Consider the following 20,896-nt stretch of genomic DNA (forward strand, 5'->3'; position numbering starts at 1 on the left):
GTAAGTTTGAACCCATATCAACGAATATCATTCCCCAACACTGTAAACAAAAGGTCCTGGCCCAGTGGATCAGGCACACTCCAGCGGATTTATCCTCCTGGATTGTAAGTCACGCCCAATATTTATGTGATCCACCAGGTGATTTAACCGGATATGTTCTAAAAACAGAGACATACAAAAACGCCAGGATTAAAATCATGTAAACTTACAAGGGTCAAAGTCTCCATAATAGACCCAATCTACCCGTTCCTTACTAAAAAGAGATAACACTATAAAGGAACCTGGAATCTATACCAACTTATGTGTTTGCTTGTAACGTATATTCAATATCCAATACCCTATCCAACATATGAATCCACCTCAACTTTTTTCTTTACAAATTGTTGTCTATCACCACCTCTTCTTTGTGGGGGCACGACCAATAGCTCTGAAATTGAGTTCACTAACCGTGTGTATTTTCAAAGAAATGTTTACTGATAGATGCCCTCACTTCCATAATGGACCCACATAGATGAGACCACATGGACAAGTGATCACAAACCACAAAAATTTTCCAGGGTCCTTATAGTGTTAACCCTTTTTAGTATGGAATGGGTATATTAGGTTTATTATGGAAATATTGACCCTTGTAACGTTACATGATTTTAATTACCCTTTTTATATGTTTCTGTTTTTAAAACAGATCATGTTAAATCACATGGAGGAACATAAATACTGTGAGTGACATACAACCTAGGAGGATTACTCAGCTAAATTGTGACTGATCTATTGGGCCAGGACGTTTTGATTGCTGCGTTGGGTAAGGATATTAGATGATCTCTGTTTTACAATTAATCATGTGGGTGCAGTCATACCTCTAGACGAAAACTTGTGGATTGAGGGCTACACAGATGGCGGGGGAGAACAAGCAGATCTAGCCGGTTTTAGGGCCTGCCACGTGAGGAGAACGTGAATGCAGAGTCTACAGGGAGCTGGTCTAAAAGACAAACCAGGTTGCCCATAATGGACTGGGTGACATTAGTTAGGTCACCGATGACCAAGAAAGGGATGGAGCAGACCCCGAACGGCCACTAGGCATGGGCAACGCTGGAGATGGCGGAGCAACGGATGCTTAGTTTGGAGGCCGGAATGCATCGCACAGAGGAGTAGGTTGACCATATGAAAACTTTGTGGCACTTAGAGAATGCATAATAAGTTGTAATTCTTGCCTCTTGCTGATTGGATAGAGTCAGAGATAGTGAAGATGGGTCCACCCTGATAAAACGGAGATCATGCCCTGTTGGCTAACTACAGTGAATTACCATACCAGGAGCCAAAGCAACAGGGAGCCAAAGACAAAATAAATAAAAACAGCGCTGGTAAGAGGTGGGGAGCGTGCTAAAGGTAACATATGTAAAATTCAATGTTAGGACCTGGTGACAGGTCCTCTTTAATGAAGGGGGGAATGGCTGCACAGTTCTATGGCCTCTTGATGAGGAATATCCAACTCAAAGTCTGAGGGAGGAGACCAGATGGAAAAGTTTTGTGCCAAGGGCAGATCCTACCCAGTTCCAATGAGTGTGGTGCTGTCCTAGGGGTAACAGCAGCAAGGCTCAGCAGGAGGTCCTGTGTATCCAGCTCGTCTGCCCAACTGAAATTGCACAGCGGGAAGGAAAGGCCGCTCTTAACATGACACGATTGGATGCCAGTAGTCACGTGATGACTATGCTCCAATCCCTGCAGAGAAGACAGAGTTAGGCTTGCACACAACTGATTGCCGCAACAGACTCCGGCCCACAAAGAGGAGGAGGATGGAGAAAGGCCTAAAATGGCAGAACGGCCAGGAAATGGATGCCGCAGCGTGTTGCCGGTGGTGCCTTGATGACGCGCTCAGGAGATGCACCATTTATGCAACCGGAGCACGTATCCAGAACAAGGAGGAGGGATGTTCTGCGGTACTGGCAGGTCAAGGTAATTTGGGGAGGGGGGATTGGGTATCTGGATGGTCATCATGCTTACTCTCCATGGAAAGGGTCCATACCTTTTTCCCTCCCAGTATGAAGAGAACCAGGAGGGACACGCACTCAGTGCACTCTCTTCTGTCGAGGGGGGGGGGGGACTTTGGGCTGGTGGGCGGCAGAGGAGCTTGTGCTCTTGTCCTCATTAGCAGGGGGGCACAAGTGCAGTGAAAGAGACACCGTGAGCCTGCCATTAAAAGGAAATGGTCGCGGACAGCGACACCCCTTTTTTAGCCAAAAAGGGAAAAAAATAAAACAAAAGCAAAGACTGAATTAGCTGTCTGTAGGAGGGGCCAAAACTAGTTCTTAGTTTCAAGCCTCCTAGTGGCAACAGCATAGAGCCACAGTCTGTGTCCTCCCAACGAGACGACCGAGAAAGGACATTCACTTCCATATTGCAAATTATTTATATTTAAAAAACTTTAAAATCGAAAGCATTGTGTGCGAATGTATTAGTTTAAGAAGTCTTACCTGCCATATCAGTCTGAGGTCTCTGGTACAATTTGGTAAACTCATCAGGATAATTCTCTACCCAATTCCAGAATGCCTGAAAAACAAATTAAAACCTCAGAATTATTCTGTTCAATTGTCACACAACTATATATTGCCATTAACTTTTACCCAAAGTATGTGGATACCTGACCATCACACCTATATGAGCTTGTTGGGCATCCCAATCCCAAATCATTGCCGTTAATCGTAGTTCGTTCCCAGAAGAGTGGAGGCTGTAAAAGTCTCCACTCTTCTGGGAAGGCTTTTCACAGATTTTGGAGTGTGTCTGTGGGAATTTGTGCCCTACCAGACAAAATTTGAGCATTTGTGAGGTCAGCCACGAATGTTGGAAGAGAAGGTCGAACTCGAAATTGGCCTTCTAATACATCCCAGAGGTGTTGGACGAGGTTACATAGTTAGTACGGCTGAAAAAAGACACATGTCCATCAAGTTCAACCAAGGGGCGGGAAAAGGGAAGGAAAAAATTTCTACACATAGGAGCTAATACTTTTTGGTTCTAGGAAATTATCTAACCCTTTTTTAAAGCCATCTACTGTTCCTACTGTGACCAGCTCCTGCGGTAGGCTATTCCATAGATTCACAGTTCTCACGGTAAAGAAGGCTTGTCGCCTCTGCAGGTTGAACCTTTTTTTCTCCAGACGGAGGGAGTGCCCCCTTGTTTTTTGAGGGGGTTTTACATGGAACAGGATTTCACCATATTTTTTGTATTTGCCATTTATATATTTATATAAGTTAATCATGTCCCCCCTTAGTCGTCTTTTTTCAAGGCTAAATAGGTTTAGTTCTTTTAATCTTTCCTCATAACTTAGATTCTCCATGCCCCTAATTAGCTTCGTTGCTCTTCTTTGTATTTTTTCCAACTCCAGGGCATCCTTTCTATGAACTGGAGCCCAGAACTGAACTGCATATTCTAGATGAGGCCTCACTAATGATTTGTAAAGTGGTAATATTACATCCCTGTCCCGCGAGTCCATGCCTCTTTTGACAATATCCTGCTGGCCTTTGAAGCAGCTGATTGACACTGCATGCTGTTATTTAGTTTATGATTTACAAGTACACCCAGATCCTTCTCAACAAGTGAATCCGCCAGTGTAGCTCCCCCTAGGACATATGATGCATGCAGGTTGTTGGTACCCAGATGCATAACTTTACATTTATCTACATTAAACTTCATCTGCCAAGTGGACGCCCAAACACTCAGTTTGTTTAAATCTGCCTGCAATTCACAAACATCTTCCTTAGTCTGAACTATATTACATAGCTTAGTGTCATCTGCAAAAATAGAAATAGTGCTATTAATCCCATCCTCTATATCATTAATAAATAAGTTGAATAATAGTGGTCCCAGCACTGAACCCTGGGGTACACCACTTATAACCGGGGACCATTCAGAGTAGGAATCATTGACCACAACTCTCTGGATACGGTCCTTGAGCCAATTCTCAATCCAATTACAAACTATATTTTCTAAACCTATAGTCCTTAATTTACCCATTAGATGTCTATGAGGGACAGTGTCAAATGCCTTTGCAAAGTCCAAAAACACTATATCCACAGCGGCCTCTCTGTCTAGGCTTCTGCTCACCTCTTCATAAAAACAAATCAGGTTGGTTTGACAGCTTCTGTCCTTAGTAAAACCGTGCTGGCTGTCACTTATAATACTATTTTTTGTCACATAATCCTGTATATAGTCCCTCAATAGCCCCTCAAACATTTTCCCCACAAAGGATGTTAAGCTTACTGGTCTATAATTACCCGGCGAAGACCTAGAGCCCTTTTTGAAAATAGGCACCACATTTGCGCTGCGCCAGTCCCTTGGCACTATACCAGTCACTAGAGATTCTCTGAATATTACGAAAAGGGGGACAGAAATAACTGAACTAAGATCTTTAAGAATTCTAAGGTGTAACCCATCTGGTCCCGGGGCCTTGTGCACATTTATTTTATTTAATTTAGCTTGGACCATATCTACATTCATCCAATTCATTATATCAACTGATGTATTAACAACACTGGCACCGGCTACATCAGCTGCTCTTTCTTCTGTTGTATATACAAAGCTGAAGAACCCATTTAGTAACTCTGTCTTCTCTTGATCCCCTGTGACCAACTCCCCATTACCATTATCTAGGGGTCCTACATGTTCAGACCTGGGCTTTTTAGCATTTATATACTTGAAGACTTTTTTGGGATTTGTTTTACTATCCTTGGCCACCTGCCTTTCATTTTGTATTTTTGCTAATTTTATTACCTTTTTACAGAGGACAGGGCTCTGGTGTGTAGCTACACAAGTGGCCTGCACAAACTTGTCGAACCATGTCTTTATGGACCTCGCTTTGTGCACAGGGGCAGTCAGGCTGGAACAGGAAAGGGCCTTTCCCAAACTTGGAAGCATAAAATTATCTAAAATGTTTTAGTATGCTGTAACATTAACCCCTTCCCGACATATGACACACAGTTACGTCATAGTCGGGTAGGGGAAGTATGGAGCGGGCTCACGGAGTGAACCCGCTCCATACGATGCCGGTGTCGGCTGTTTGTTACAGCCGACACTTCAGAGTAACTAGCGGCATCGCGCTCGAGCACGATCCCGCTCGTTTAATTAGTTAAATGCTGCGGTCAATAGCAGCCGCAGCATTTAAATCGTTAGAAAGAGGGGGGCGACCCCCTCTAACAGCTCATCGCGCCCCCCGCAACGCCCCCCAGGTCCGCCATCTTTGTGCCTCCGGCAGGGCTTAATAGATGCCTGTCAGTATCACGATATACTGCAATACATTAGTATTGCAGTATATTAGTATTGCAGTATATCGTGCAAGCGATCTAAGGATCGCTGGTTGAAGTCCCCTAGGGGGACTAATAAAAAAATAAAAAAAGTATAAATGAGTTAAAGCTTTTTTTGTGTAAAAAAAAAAAAAAAAAAAATATTAAAAGTACAAAAAAAAAAAACCTTTTCTTATTTTCCCCCTAGAGCATAGTAAAAAAAATAAAATAAACATAATTGATATTGCCGCGTCCGTAAGTCTGAACTATTACAATATATCATTATTTAACGCGCACGGTGAATGCCATAAAAAAAAAAACTAATTGTAAACGCCAGAATCTCTATTTTTTTGGTCACCTAATCTCCCACAAAAAATGAAATAAGTGATCAAACCGTCGCATGTACACCAAAATGGTATTATTAAAAACTACAGCTTAAGCCCTCATACCACTTAATCGACGGAAAAATAAAAATTTTTATGGCTCTCGGAATTTGGCAGCACAAAATAAATTTTCTTTTATACACCTAGGTTTTTACTTGCAAAAGTAGTAAAATATAGAAAAAACTATATATCTTTGGTATCCCCGTAATCGCATTGACCCACAGAATAAAGTTAACATGTTGTTTTAATTGCACAGTGAATTCCGTAAAAACGGCGCGTAAAAAAACATTGGAGGAATCGCTGTTTTTTTTTCATTTTCCCCGTTTCCAAGTACATTATATGGCAAAATAAATGTTGCTACAAAAAACTACAACTCGTCCCGCAACAATCAAGCCCTCATAGTACTATATCGATGGAAAAATAAAGATGTTATGGCTTTTGGAAGGTGGGGAGGAAAAAACGAAAATTGAAATCTAAAAGTTGTTTACGACGGGAAAGGGTTAATATTAGCAGCCTAGCCCAAACTCTGAAAAACAGCCCCAATATCCTTCCTTTATGAAATCCTACAGTAGGCCCTATGCATTCCGGTAGGTAGCTTTCCCCTGGCATGTGTCAAACCAGATTAGTCTCAGACTGCCAGATCGTGAAATGTGATTGCACTGCGCCATACTTTGCTGCTCGACCATGCAAACCCATTTCATGAAGCTCCTGACACAGTTCTTGTGCTGGTCACTTCCAGAGACATTTTGGAACTCCGTAATGAGTGATTCTACAGAGGATGGGTCATTTTTCGTGCCAGGCTCTTTAACACTTGGAGGCCCCGTCCTGAGTTTGCATAGTCTACTGCTTCGTGGTTGAGAAGAAAATTCAGGAACTAACTTGTGGAAAAGGTGCCACATTTAAAGTCACTGAGCTCTTCAGTATGACCCATACCACCACCAATGTTTGTCTATGGAGATTGCATGGCTGTGTGCGTGATATTATGCATCGGTTTACAACTGAAACACCTGCACACAATAAGGAGGGTGTCCACATACTTTTGGTTATATAATGATAAACCTAGTAATACATATCAAAATAATATAAAGTTCTAACTCTTTGTGGCTTACAAAAATTGTTTCAAAATGAATTCTAAATTCAATGAGCAAGAAAAATAGATAAAGAACACATTCATGTCAACATTTTAACCCTAAAACATTTCCACCTTCACTAACCATTACATATAATACAGTTTTTATGTATGATGTTAGAACACATCGCATCTAAAGAACCAATAAAAATTCTTAGCAGTAATTTTAAAGGGTTATTCCCATCTACAAAAATGTAGCTATTAAAGAGATCGGCGCTATAATGTAGGTGACCGTAATGCCCACCTGCTCTGTACAACGCCCACTTGGTCGAAAGTAAAAACACGCCCACTTGGGCATTAAGAAACTCATTAGCATAAAGCTAAAAATCGCTAATAAAGTGGTTTAAAAAAGATCGTTTTTCTAAATAAAAAGCATTACTGTCACCTACATTACAGCGCCCATCTCCTTATGTAGGAGACAGGGCACATATAATGTGGTGACAGAGCCTCTTTAAGCTCACCCCTCTAAAGATAATAATTTTTGTAATTACCTGTCTTTAGCCCAGCGATGTCGTTTTCGGGATATTCTTGCTTGAAGTTGCTGTCCGTCCCACTCTGTTTGTAGCTCTTTGTCTAGGGATCCGGCCACCGCTATTTACCTTTAGCGGTGGCCGCGCATGCGCAATGCTATCCTCTCCGTCCTTAGTAAAGGATTTCATTTCTAGCATGAACGCGCATATCGGCGCATGCGCATTAGATGCCGGGCCGGCCACCAGTTGGGAGAAGTCAGCGGTCCGCTCAAGGTACTGTTTGTGTCTGTGTATATATGTGTGTGTGTGTGTGTGTGAAGGGTGCCGTGGTGTTGCAATTCACGGTGTGTTCGTCTCAACTAGGCTTGCCATGCCTAGTTGAGACGAACATTCTCCCGATGCTGCAAGAACTACATTAGCTAGCAACGTCGGAAGCGCGCACACTGCAGAGCGGCTTGATTGACATCAAGCCGCTCACGCCCCTTTTTAGAAAAGATAACCAGCACTAGCTGAGTTATCAAGTTTTAAAAAAAAAGGCAGTTAGGGAATGAATTTTTACAAATTTTTAACATCAAATTATTTTTTATTAAATTTAGCATAGATTGCCAAAAAAAAAAAAAAAAAAGATTGACTCAACTTGGGAATAACCCTTTAACTTTTCAGTCATGTATACCTTTTCAAGACTGTTGATAACTGCCAGCTGGGCCACCTTCTTAAGCGACTTAAACTTGAAGACTGTCTCTAAAAAACAAAAGGATCAGTCAAGGCTTTACCACTGTAGTAACATCATATTACTGCAGTAACTAGGAAAAATGCATTGTATTAGGGGGCTAAATACCACATAAATTGGTAGCATTGGCATACTGTGTAACCATCTCACTAACCTTGTAAAAGTCTTTTAAGTTTTGCGCAGTCCACATTGATGTACTGTATCAAGTCTATATCGTGAACATCAGCATTGTCCTCTGAGCAAACTGTCAGTTCCTGTAGCCTTCAGAAAGCAAAATGAATACAAATCCCATAAATTTACTAGTGTAGTAAAAATAAGACAACTGAAAATATATATTACAACACAGAGGGCTCCACATATATAATTGGTTTGTGGACATATATATATATATATATATATATATATATATATATATATACACACATATATACACAAGTAGAAAAAACGGCAGCACTCTGATTCAATGTACAGGTTCCAGTAATGAAGGGTGCCAGCTGATAGTCCCGATCCAAAGACCATACGTATATCCAAGAAGAAAATTCAGCAGCACTCCAATGATCAAGGTGAAAAAAAGGTGAAATTTATTGTGCCAACAATGCAATGCAACGTTTCCGTCCCACCTTGGGACCTTTCTCAAGCAGAAAGGTCCCAAGGTGGGACGGAAACGTTGCATTGCCATGTTGGCACAATAAATTTCACCTTTTTTCCCCTTGATCATTGGAGTGCTGCTGAATTTTCTTCTTGGATATATATATATATATATATATATATATATATATATATATATATATATACACATACACACACACACACATACAGTGAAGGAAATAAGTATTTGATCCCTTGCTGATTTTGTAAGTTTGCCCACTGTCAAAGACATGAACAGTCTAGAATTTTTAGGCTACGTTAATTTTACCAGTGAGAGATAGATTATATAAAAAAAAAACCTGAAAATCACATTGTCAAAATTATATATATTTATTTGCATTGTGCACAGAGACATAAGTATTTGATCCCTTACCAACCATTAAGAGTTCAGCCTCCTCCAGACCAGTTACATGCTCCAAATCAACTTGGTGCCTGCATTAGACAGCTGTCTTACATGGTCACCTGTATAATAGACTCCTGTCCACAGACTCAATTAATCAGTCTGACTCTAACCTCTACAACATGGGCAAGACCAAAGAGCTTTCTAAGGATGTCAGGGACAAGATCATAGACCTGCACAAGGCTGGAATGGGCTACAAAACCATAAGTAAGACGCTGGGTGAGAAGGAGACAACTGTTGGTGCAATAGTAAGAAAATGGAAGACATACAAAATGACTGTCAATCGACATCGATCTGGGGCTCCGTGCAAAATCTCACCTCGTGGGGTTTCCTTGATCCTGAGGAAGGTGAGAGCTCAGCCAAAAACTACACGGGGGAACTTGTTAATGATCTCAAGGCAGCTGGGACCACAGTCACCAAGAAAACCATTGGTAACACATTACGCCGTAATGGATTAAAATCCTGCAGTGCCCGCAAGGTCCCCCTGCTCAAGAAGGCACATGTACAGGCCCGTCTGAAGTTTGCAAATGAACATCTGGATGATTCTGAGAGTGATTGGGAGAAGGTGCTGTGGTCAGATGAGACTAAAATTGAGCTCTTTGGCATTAACTCAACTCGCCGTGTTTGGAGGAAGAGAAATGCTGCCTATGACCCAAAGAACACCGTCCCCACTGTCAAGCATGGAGGTGGAAACATTATGTTTTGGGGGTGTTTCTCTGCTAAGGGCACAGGACTACTTCACCGCATCAATGGGAGAATGGATGGAGCCATGTACCGTCAAATCCTGAGTGACAACCTCCTTCCCTCCACCAGGACATTAAAAATGGCTCGTGGCTGGGTCTTCCAGCACGACAATGACCCGAAACATACAGCCAAGGCAACAAAGGAGTGGCTCAAAAAGAAGCACATTAAGGTCATGGAGTGGCCTAGCCAGTCTCCAGACCTTAATCCCATCGAAAATTTATGGAGGGAGCTGAAGATCCGAGATGCCAAGCGGCAGCCTCGAGATCTTAATGATTTACAGATGATCTGCAAAGAGGAGTGGGCCAAAATTCCATCTAACATGTGTGCAAACCTCATCATCAACTACAAAAAACGTTTGACTGCTGTGCTTGCCAACAAGGGTTTTGCCACCAAGTATTAAGTCTTGTTTGCCAAAGGGATCAAATACTTATTTCTCTGTGCACAATGCAAATAAATATATATAATTTTGACAATGTGATTTTCAGTTTTTTTTTTAATATAATCTATCTCTCACTGGTAAAATTAACCTAGCCTAAAAATTCTAGACTGTTCATGTCTTTGACAGTGGGCAAACTTACAAAATCAGCAAGGGATCAAATACTTCTTTCCTTCACTGTATATATATATATATATATATATATATATATATATATATATATATATATATATATATAAAAAACTATGTCTATACATCTTCAACACAAGCAGAGACAGTATTTTTCTTTATTATGCAGTCAGCAGTGCTCAAAGCAGGAACATTGCATGAATTCATCTATAGCCCTGTGATGGTAGCTTATGTCAATCCTCAGCCGCTCTACTGTTTTTAAGTTTCTCTCACTTGTAGGAGAGAGTTCACAAAAATATTAAAGTACCCAATCTTAAAGGGGTTATCTGAGGACCAAAAATTGCATTGCAATAATATATTTATGTGAAACTAAGTAACTTACTAATGTACTTTTATTAAAAATTCTATACTAAATGGTGCAGTTCAAACCTCATGAATTATTCAGGATGTGCTGGAGCTTTTCTAATAATGACGATGCTCCGACACGGCCCCACTTAACTGAGCTCTTGCTTCATGTGCTGGTCGTGACTCCAGCACTGCTCCCGACATCCATATTTGGTAAATTCAGGGACTTCCTATCGCTGGAGTCCACGAGCAGAGCATCAGCTGATGCTCGTGGACTCCAGCGATAGGAAGTCCCTGAATTTACGGTAATGCTGCCGACGTCACTGTCCATGTATGGACAGTGACACGGGCAGAAGTCCTGGAGTCCCCGCGCAAAGCATCAGCTGATGCTCTGCCTGGGGACTCCAGTACTGCTCTGCCCACGTCAATGCCCATATATGGACAGTGACAGTGATGTGGGCAGAAGTTGTGGAGTCCCCAGACAGAGCATCAGCTGAGGCTTTGCGCGAGGACTCCAGCGATGGGAAACCCATTAATTGACCAAATAAGGAGGTCGGGAGCAGTGCTGGAGTCCCGAGCAAAGCGCTAGCTGATGCTCTGCTCGGGACTCAAGCAATAGGCAATGTGACAGCCCCTTGCGGTCATGTTCACGAACAGCACATGAAGCAAGAGCACAGTCACGTGGGGTCGTGTCGGAGTATCATCATTATTAGAAAAGCTCCAGCACTTCCTGAATAATTCAGGAGGTTTGAACTGAACCATTTAGTACAGAATTTTTAATTAAAGTATGTTAGTATGTTAGTATGTTACTTAGTTCACATAAAAAGATTATTGCAATGCAATTTTTGGTCCCCGGATAACCCCATTAAGCATAAAGGGCATATGCATAATAGGAGGGACCCTCAAGCAGAGCAGTGCTCTTTCCATGACTTCCATAGAGCTCTTCGTTGAATTCAGGGGAGCACGTGGCAACTAAACCTTGTCCTCCTGATAGGGGAGGGTATGGATATGCCATAAATGCTTAAGATGGGGAAAACCCTTTAAAGAGCCTTGGTCACCACATTATAAGTGCCCTATCTCCTACATAATCTGATTGGCGCTGTAATGTAGATAACAGCAGTGGTTTTTATTTTGAAAAACGATCATTTTTGAGCAAGTTATGAGCTAGTTTAGATTTATGCTAATGAGTTTCTCAATGGACAACTGGGCGTGTTTTTACTTTTTACCAACTGGGCGTTGTACAGAGGAGTGTATGAGGCTGACCAATCAGCGTCATACACTTCTCATTGTTCCAGCCCAGCTTCTTTCACTGCACAATCACACTGTGCTGTGGATCATGCTAGGCTGGAACAATGAGAAGTGTATAACGCTGATTGGTCGCTGATTGGTCGGCCTCATACACTCCTCTGTACAACGCCCAGTTGGTAAAAAGTAAGAACACGCCCAGTTGTCCATTGAGAAACTCATTAGCATAAATCTAAAATTGCTCATAACTTGCTCAAAAATTATCGTTTTTCAAAATAAAAACCACTGCTGTTCTCTACATTACAACGCCAATCAGGCTATGTAGGAGATGGGGCACTTATAATATGGTGACAGAGCCTCTAACTTTTTTTTTACATTTGCTCAAAGTGTGCCCCTGTACTTCCAGTTTACCAGACTTACAGTAGATTTAAGTACAATAAAATTGAACCATTATTAATACCATGTGCAATCCAGGATTTAACTCATTCTAGAAATTCACTTTTAGATACTTCTCAATAAAGGTTCACACCTTGTAGAAATACGACTGAAAACCGCATTAAAATTATTGCAGCTTAGAGAAAACAGGACTCCTGATGCAGAAATCCGGAGCTCAGCTGCATGCTGGTTGCCCTCTCGATGAGTATGAATAAAATGGCAAATCTCAGGTAGCAGCTGCTTGACAAGCATAGTCTCGTCCAATCGCATGCAGTCTTTCGGTTGCTGAAAAAAATAAAAAGTGAAAAGCTGAAATGTCTTGTGTTAACACAAATGGAGTACTTGTGTTTACAGGATTTAATAGTAAAACACCACATTACTGACTTCCCTTAGCCAGATTGATCAAGCTTGGGACCTTAAAACATGATCAGCTAATAGCCGTGGAATAGGGCTGGGCAATTAATCGGAAAAAAACTAAACCGAAATTCAGCGCAGATAATCGAAGTCACCTTGTGCATTTTTTTTTTTTTTTTCGTTTTTTCCCCCCAGTTGAAACATATAGTAGAGCAGGCAACCGTCAGTTAGCTGCCCCCACGCACATCATAATGTCACCTAAAGCTAACACCACACAGTATAATGCCCCCATACAGCCCCAATAGTGCCTGATAAAAATAATAAAATACATACTCTGCTCCTCCAGACTGTGACACTTGGCACATATTTTCTGAGTCTGCAGCACTTCTGCCATATAACAGCGTTTCAGGCAGCTTATTGATCTACGGTGTCCTGAATGCCTGCCCCTTTTACTTATTGTTTAGCCTCAGTGCTCGCCCTAATGGTATATACATGAATGATGGGTGTTATATACTGGGATGATGGCAGGCTGGTATATACAGGGATTATGGGGGTCCCTGTATATTACCCCCATCATCCTGTATATAACCCCCAACATCCCTGTATATACCAGCCTGCCATCATCCCTTTATATAACCCCCATCATCCGTGTATATACCATTGGGGTGGGCACTGTTCATTTGCCGTGGCGCGTGGGCATGGAGGCTAACCAGTAGTAAATTGGGTGGGCATTGAGGGGACTGTGGACCAATAGGATACCTGAAAACGCTAGTATATGGCAGAAGTGTAGCAGACAAAAAATATATGTGCTGAGCCACACAGGCCAAAGGAGCAGTGGGATCTCCTCTACTAGTCGTTGGAACGGGGTTAGGCGAGCATGTATATTATTTTCATTAGGCACTATTGGGGCATTATACCGAGTGTGGGCAGCTATAGGGGCATTATATTGAGAGTGGGCAGCTATAGGGACATTAAACTGTGTGAACGGCATCTATAAGGACATTATATTGTGTGGGGGCAGCTATAGGGACATTATACTACACCTTTCCAAATTGTGGGTCCCTTGAGAGCACCTACATTCAGCCCTTACCAACTAGAGTATTTGTCCTCAAGTCTGGAATTGTACTACCAAATCATTATGCCACATCTTTAAAATCAATGGAAGTGCGTGGTTGTCAATAAATGCCTGGTCTTTCTAAGTCCCTAGTTTATAGGTTGTATAGATAAGGCTCAGTTCACACCACACTTTTAGCCAACAGCAGACATATCAGTATGCCAAACAACGTATACCGTTGTATACTGCAAGGAATCCAAAGCCTTCTATTTTGCAAATATGTACCAGAAATGCGTCATTTTGCCTCAAAGGCGGTTTTAACATTTTCCTAGAGCAGAAATTCGAAAGCTATATCTTTCAAAACCAAAACTGCAGCTAAACACGCATGTAATACTTGTGGTTTTTGTGGAGCTACTAGTATTTTACTTTACATCTTAAGTGATGTTTTATTATTATTATCACAAACACACAATTGTATTGTTTAGAAATGAACAGAAAATTTAGGATAATGTCATAGAAATTTGGAAGAACTGCACACTATGAGCAGAATTACGGACGGGGTGTCCCAAGGGAGGTTCGTTCGGGGTTATTAAACTAGGAAACACCTGGAAAAGCCATCTTTGCTGTCTGGCGATGACAAGATCAGCTGTTGCAGGACGGACAGTAAGAAAACATATTGCACTTCTCCTATCTTTCCACTCGCAAATACAATGCAAACAAAAGGAAATGTAAAATGCACTTAGAAATGTGCTGCATGCCGCCAAATTTATGTTCCATTGGCGGAAGAACTCAATATCATTTTTACTTAATCAAAGGGTAAGTGCTCTATTCCTCCTGCTACCTTATCCTGATGTAGAATATTCCACTGGCTTCATGTGTCTGGACAGGTTATTAATCCCATTATGATACTGGTTCCCCCGGTCACAATAGAAAAATAAATAAATAAAGGGGGAATTTTATTTCAGATCATTTTAATTCGAATTGCTTTCCATAAAATAAAGCCGGGTTTCTTGAGAAAAACGGCTTTCCTACAATAAAACGGTGAACAAATAGGTCACTTGTGTCAAAAGATGGTTTTATTTTATATTGTTCTCTCTCTCTACTGGCTTCTCGTTCAATGTTCTTTGCTTTGTGATATCTTATGGTTGTCAGAGGCTGCTTTTTAAGTTTACATTTTTTTAAAAATTAGAATTTTTGGTTGACATACCTAAATATTTTTTAACCAGAGACAGAAGAGGGACATAAAAGTAAAATCTATAGAACATGTTATTTAAAAAGGTTGACCGCTTTGGACAATCCTTTTTTTCTACAAGGGTCCTCCGACTAAGAGATGATTACGGGGAGTCTTGCTGCAAGAAGACTCAGCATTAATCAGCGGGGAAGCCCAGCAGAAGATGTTCAATTTACCTGCAGCGACACCTCAGGGGAAACCAAGCATGACACAGTTGTCATTTAAATCAATGGGCTGTCCGTGTAATGCATCCCCCTTTTCGGGAGATAGGTGCAGGTTCCATGGTTGGTGCCCACACCTATCAGACATCTATGGCATATCCTGTGGACATGACGTACATTCTTTGAGAATACCCCTTTAATGTATATACAGCTGTATATGTCAACCATGGACTGCCATTGTAAAAAAAAAACACTGCATACATTTTATTTTATTTTTTTTTATTACGTTTTTCATTTAATTTAAAGAGAAAAGAAAACATACCAGACAAAATAGCAGGACAATTGGCATACGTTTGGCCAATGATAGAGTATGCATCGGGAAGTGCTCCAGATGTATATGTCAAACGTACATCAAATATCTGACGTGAACAGAGCCTAAAGTGCACCTGTAAAGTGGGCAGAGTGCCTTTACATAGTTGGAAACCTTTTGGATTTAAAATACTCACCCCAGCAAGGCATTTTTCCAGTGTATCCAATATAATCAGCTGTGACAAGTAAAGATTCTTTTCAGCAGCTTCTCCAAATATCCTCTGGGGGAAAAAAAAAACAGACATTGCAACAGATTATATAGACAGTTGACTAAGGCCTCGTGCACACTTCCATCCTCGTTTTCACTGCCGTTTTTCACGGATCCATGGGTCCGTGATTGGATCAGTGTACTTCCCGTGTGTACTCCGTGTACACTTCTGTGTTTCAGTTTCCGAGAGGAAACGGTTCCCATTCACACTATGTACACGATATTCTGAGCGCCGCACATGGTATTCACTGTCCAGCGGTAGTCACTGTCCAGGGTGCTGAAAGAGTTACTGCCGATCAGTGTAGACCCTGGACAGAGACTACCGCTGGACAGTGAGTACCATGCGCGGCGCTCACAATATAGATTATTAATGTTTCATTAAAAAAAAACCTGCAACAAAAAAAAGTTACTACTTACCCAGAACTCCCTGCTTCTTCCTCAAGTCCGGCCTCCTGAGATGACGTTTCAGACCATGTGACCGCTGCAGCCAATCACAGGCTGCAGCGGTCACATTGACTGCTGCGTCATCCAGGGAGGTCGGACTGGATGTTAGAAGAGGCACCCGTCACCAAGACACAGGCCGGGGTACGTATGAACTTATTTTTCTTTCTATCGCTGCGTTCCAGCACTGATCAGCAGCCTCTTCTCTCTATCAGTGCTGATAGAGCGAAGGGGCTGCCGATTAGTGCAGTATCGGTCTCTATGTGTACCTCTGCCCGCCCGGCCGTTGCTAGGCAACGGCTCCATCACACACGGATGCCTTCCGTGTGCCTTCAGTTTTTTTGACAGACCCATCGACTTGTATGGGCCACACGGTCACGGAATCTCGGACAAAAGTAGGACATGCTCTACTTTTGTCGTGACGGAACAACGGGATTATCAACAAAACTGAAGTGTGCATGGCCCCATTGAAATGAATGGGTCAGAGTGCTAGCCGTCAAAAAAAACGGTTAGCACCCTGAAGGAAAAAACGGAAGTGGGCATGAGGCCTTACAGGTCATATAAAACAGGCATATAAAAACATATTAGACAAGAAAATATTTTTCTAAACTTCTATTGACTTAAATATGGGGACAATGACCATTATACAGCACACGATGTCATATGCTATATATGGAATAATAAGGAATGTGGGTAGAAATACAACATTTTAGAAATAAGCATGTGTGAATAAGCTCCACAAAGATACACTGGCTCCATAATCCGGACCTTTTCTATAAGGAAAGAATACAGATCCTGAATATGGAAGCGTGTCTTGTTTCTTAAGCCTCAGGTACATGCAACTTTTATGTTACTTCACGGTCAAAGAGTTGCATGGCTTGTATCAAATTGTGGAAATATCAGTTTAATAACAAAGCTGCATTGCAGTCAGATGTACAACACATAACATGTATATTGTTATGGTCTGTGACAATAATCTGTGTAGTTGTAGTCTGCGTATTATTGGCTCTATTTACTGTATATTCTCCAGACAAAGTATAATCCACTACATAGAACCTCAACTGGACTAAACGATGAAAATGTTAGAAAAATTGTAAAAAAAAGAATCGCCTCTTAAATACCCAATGCTTTGGCTTTTTTGTTTGTTTTTTTATAACATTTGCTGCAGCTAGTTGAATGTCGAACTCTCAGACAACCCCTTTATATCGAATCAAGACCACTATTGCAGTCATTTACTTAAAACTTACCATGTTGTTGACATTTTTTAAGATGTGTGTCAGTCCACTAATGACCAGAGAGAATTTGTACTTTGAAATGTTTATGAGACACTCCTTGTTGTGCTCCATGCTGACTTTGCTGTGTGTATTCTGCTGCCCGGCTTTAATTGGAAGCTGCAGAAGAGAAAAAAGAAATATATAGAAAGTTCTCAAAAGCATTGCATATGTTCCAAACTGAAAACGCTGCTTTACCTCGGAAATGACTAAAATACGATTGTACAAACATTTTGATGTGGATTTCAGGTCATTTCTGCCGAGGAAAAGTAACATGGACTAAAATCTCTTTATCATCTATATTTTACTACTTATTAAAAGGCAGATGGTGAAATATTTGGTTTTTATTCTTTTGACTGTAGATTTTTTTTCATTCTATTTTCTTTGCATGGATATGGGGTCAGCCATCCTGTCTGAGCTGCTGTGAACTGCCTTTAGAGATTTGCTTTACAGCAGCCAGATGGACCATAGGAAACCTGTGATCAGGAGTTTTCCAGGCATGATTTCTGACCTGTGCAGGTATGACTAGGAGGGGAGCTGTGTCCATCATCTATAGTCAATGGTTAATCCTGTGTTATCTATATATAGGTGTTACCTGTCAGTGAAACCCTGATAATAAGATTACAGCTGGGAAGTGATCTCTACAAAACAGGAAGATTAAGTTAAGAAATATTCTAAAATAAATATGTTTAAACAGAAAAACTTGATTTAAATAGAACCTGTCATCTGCCCAAAAAACTGCAGCGGACATCCCAGTTATATTGCAGTCGCCTCACAGAGTGTCGCTTTTTATTTTTTTTCATCTAGCCCCAACCGTTGCTGTGATATTGGTGCCGTAAGTTTTGGTGCCCGATATGCAAATGAGGCCTTTGACTGTCAAGTGGGCGGATAACACCTATCACTTCATAAGGGGTAACTGCCCACTTGACAGTCAAAGGACTCATTTGCCTATCGGATAACAGAACTAACGACCTGGATATCTCAGGAACGGTGGGGCTAGAAGAAAGTAATAAAAACCATCAGAATTTGTGAGGCGACTGCAATATAACTGGGATGTCAATTGCATTTTTTTAGGCAGGTTAAAGTTCCTCTTTAAAGAGGCTCTGTCACCAGATTATGTGTCCTATCTCCTACATATTCTGATCGGCGCTGTAATGTAGATAACAGCAGTGTTTTTTATTTTGAAAAACAATCATTTTTAAACAAGTTATGAGCAATTTTAGATTTATGCTAATTCGTTTCTTAATGACCAACTGGGCGTGTTTTTACTTTTATGGCTGGGTTCACACGACCTATTTTCAGACGTAAACGAGGCGTATTATGCCTCGTTTTACGTTTGAAAATACGGCTCCAATACATCGGCAAACATCTGCTCATTCATTTGAATGGGTTTGCCGACGTACTGTGCCGACGACCTGTCAAACGACGACGCGTAAATTGACTGCCTCGGCAAAGAAGTGCAGGACACTTCTTTGCAACGTAATTTGAGCCGTTCTTCATTGAAGTCAATGAAGAGCAGCTCAAGATTACGAGCGTCAAAGACGCCACGCATAATGTGAGGAGCTTTTACGTCTGAAACGACGCAGCTGTTTTCTCCTGAAAACAGTGTATTTTCAGACGTAAAAGGCAGTTCTCGTGTGCACATACCCCAACCAACTGGGCGTTGTACAGAGGAGTGTATGAGGCTGACCAATCAGTGACCAGTCAGCGTCATGCACTTCTCATTGTTCCAGCCTAGCTTCTTTCACTGCACAATCACACTGTAACACAGGGCTCGAACAACGTGAAGTGCATGACGCTGATTGGTTAGTGTCACACACTCCTCTCCAACGCCCAGTTGGTGAATTGGTAAAAACACGCCCAGTTTTCTATTAAGAAACTAATTAGCATAAATCTAAAACGGTTTATAACTTGCTCAAAAATGATCGTTTTTCAAAAGAAAAACCACTGCTGTTATCTACATTACAGCGCCGATCACATTATGTAGGAGATAGGGCACTTATAATATGGTGACAGAGCCTCTTTAAAGAGGCTCTGTCACCAGATTTTGTAAACCCCAATCTGCTATTGCAGCAGATAGGCGCTGCAATGTAGATTACAGTAACGTTTTTATTTTTAAAAAACGAGCATTTTTGGCAAAGTTATGACCATTTTTGTAGTTATGCAAATGAGGCTTGCAAAAGTCCAAGTGGGCGTGTTCAAAGTAAAAGTCCAAGTGGGCGTGTATTATGTGCGTACATCGGGGCGTTTTTACTACTTTTACTAGCTGGGCGTTCTGACGAGAAGTATCATCCACTTCTCTTCAGAACGCCCAGCTTCTGACAGTGCAGACACAGCCGTGTTCTCGAGAGATCACGCTGTGACGTCACTCACAGGTCCTGCATCGTGTCGGACGAGCGAGGACACATCGGCACCAGAGGCTACAGATGATTCTGCAGCAGCATCGGCGTTAGCAGGTAAGTCGATGTAGCTACTTACCTGCAAACACTGATGCTGCTGCAGAATCAACTGTAGCCTCTGGTGCCGATGTGTCACAGCTCTAATACACACACTAACTAATGAGCCAAGCACCTGTGTGTCCATCACATGATCATGGACCGTATTGTATCCACTGGAAGTAAATGTATGGGCACCTTATGGCTCGGCTCACATCTGTTTTAAGAGCCTCCGTTGTGGTTTTCATCACTTGACAGCAAGAATAGTGCAGCTTGCAGTGCTATTCTCGTCATCAAAACCCAGACAGACCCAATTATAAGTCAACGTGGTCTGTCGGTAACCGGAGCCATGACGCTAGAGTGAAAAGAGCCCTAGATTGTTTTCCCTACTGCAGCACATAATATGTCCACTGTATTTTCCAATTATGAAAGAAAAAGCATTGGCTAACTGTGGCAAGTGATTCCCATTTGTTCTCCACAAAATCCTTGTCAAGTTAATTTCAACAAAGAAACATTTCAGTTAACGCCACAAGCTCAATAGTTAACGAATGTAAAACCAATTGGTGTGTGACCGCGGAAGAATGCTTTCCGGGCTGATTCAAACAAAGTGTCCACTGTTTGGTGACTGCTGCATGGTGCTGTCCAGCTACAAGCCTCTCAAACCCTCGCTTCACTATTTTAGCCCACGGTTTTTGACTGCTAAAGACAATGCTAACCAGGCTGCTTACTGCAGGTGCCGTCATGGCTGAGGCTGGAGACACGGCCATAGACGCACACAGCTCTATTACAAATGTAACCAATTATATAAATAAATATCAAAAACACCCAAATACATAAGATCAAAACATAAATATCAACATAGAAAGTAAAAAAAAAACATTGAAATCTGTAAAAAATATATTATCCCTTTAAACAGGATTCCTTAGCAACTAGTGAGTTTAACCAAGGTATCAGATTCCATAATAAAATACTAAAATATTGTATATAAATGATTCTGTTTCAACTTTA

At 41.4% G+C, this 20,896-nt stretch overlaps 1 protein-coding gene across 1 annotated transcript in view; it reads right to left on the reverse strand.

Moving 5' to 3' along the window:
- Positions 1 to 20,896, reverse strand: part of NF1 (neurofibromin 1) — a 191,913-nt gene that overhangs the window by 153,861 nt on the left and 17,156 nt on the right. The window contains exons 2-7 of the mRNA XM_075852828.1: positions 17,430 to 17,573; positions 15,671 to 15,754; positions 12,459 to 12,649; positions 8,137 to 8,243; positions 7,926 to 7,993; positions 2,469 to 2,544 (exon numbers count right to left, since the gene is read on the reverse strand). Coding sequence (XP_075708943.1) covers positions 2,469 to 2,544; positions 7,926 to 7,993; positions 8,137 to 8,243; positions 12,459 to 12,649; positions 15,671 to 15,754; positions 17,430 to 17,573 — 670 coding nt within the window. The remainder of the gene's footprint in view (positions 1 to 2,468; positions 2,545 to 7,925; positions 7,994 to 8,136; positions 8,244 to 12,458; positions 12,650 to 15,670; positions 15,755 to 17,429; positions 17,574 to 20,896) is intronic.

Source organism: Rhinoderma darwinii, chromosome 2 (assembly GCF_050947455.1).
Source record: "Rhinoderma darwinii isolate aRhiDar2 chromosome 2, aRhiDar2.hap1, whole genome shotgun sequence".
Classification (NCBI taxonomy): domain Eukaryota; kingdom Metazoa; phylum Chordata; class Amphibia; order Anura; family Rhinodermatidae; genus Rhinoderma; species Rhinoderma darwinii.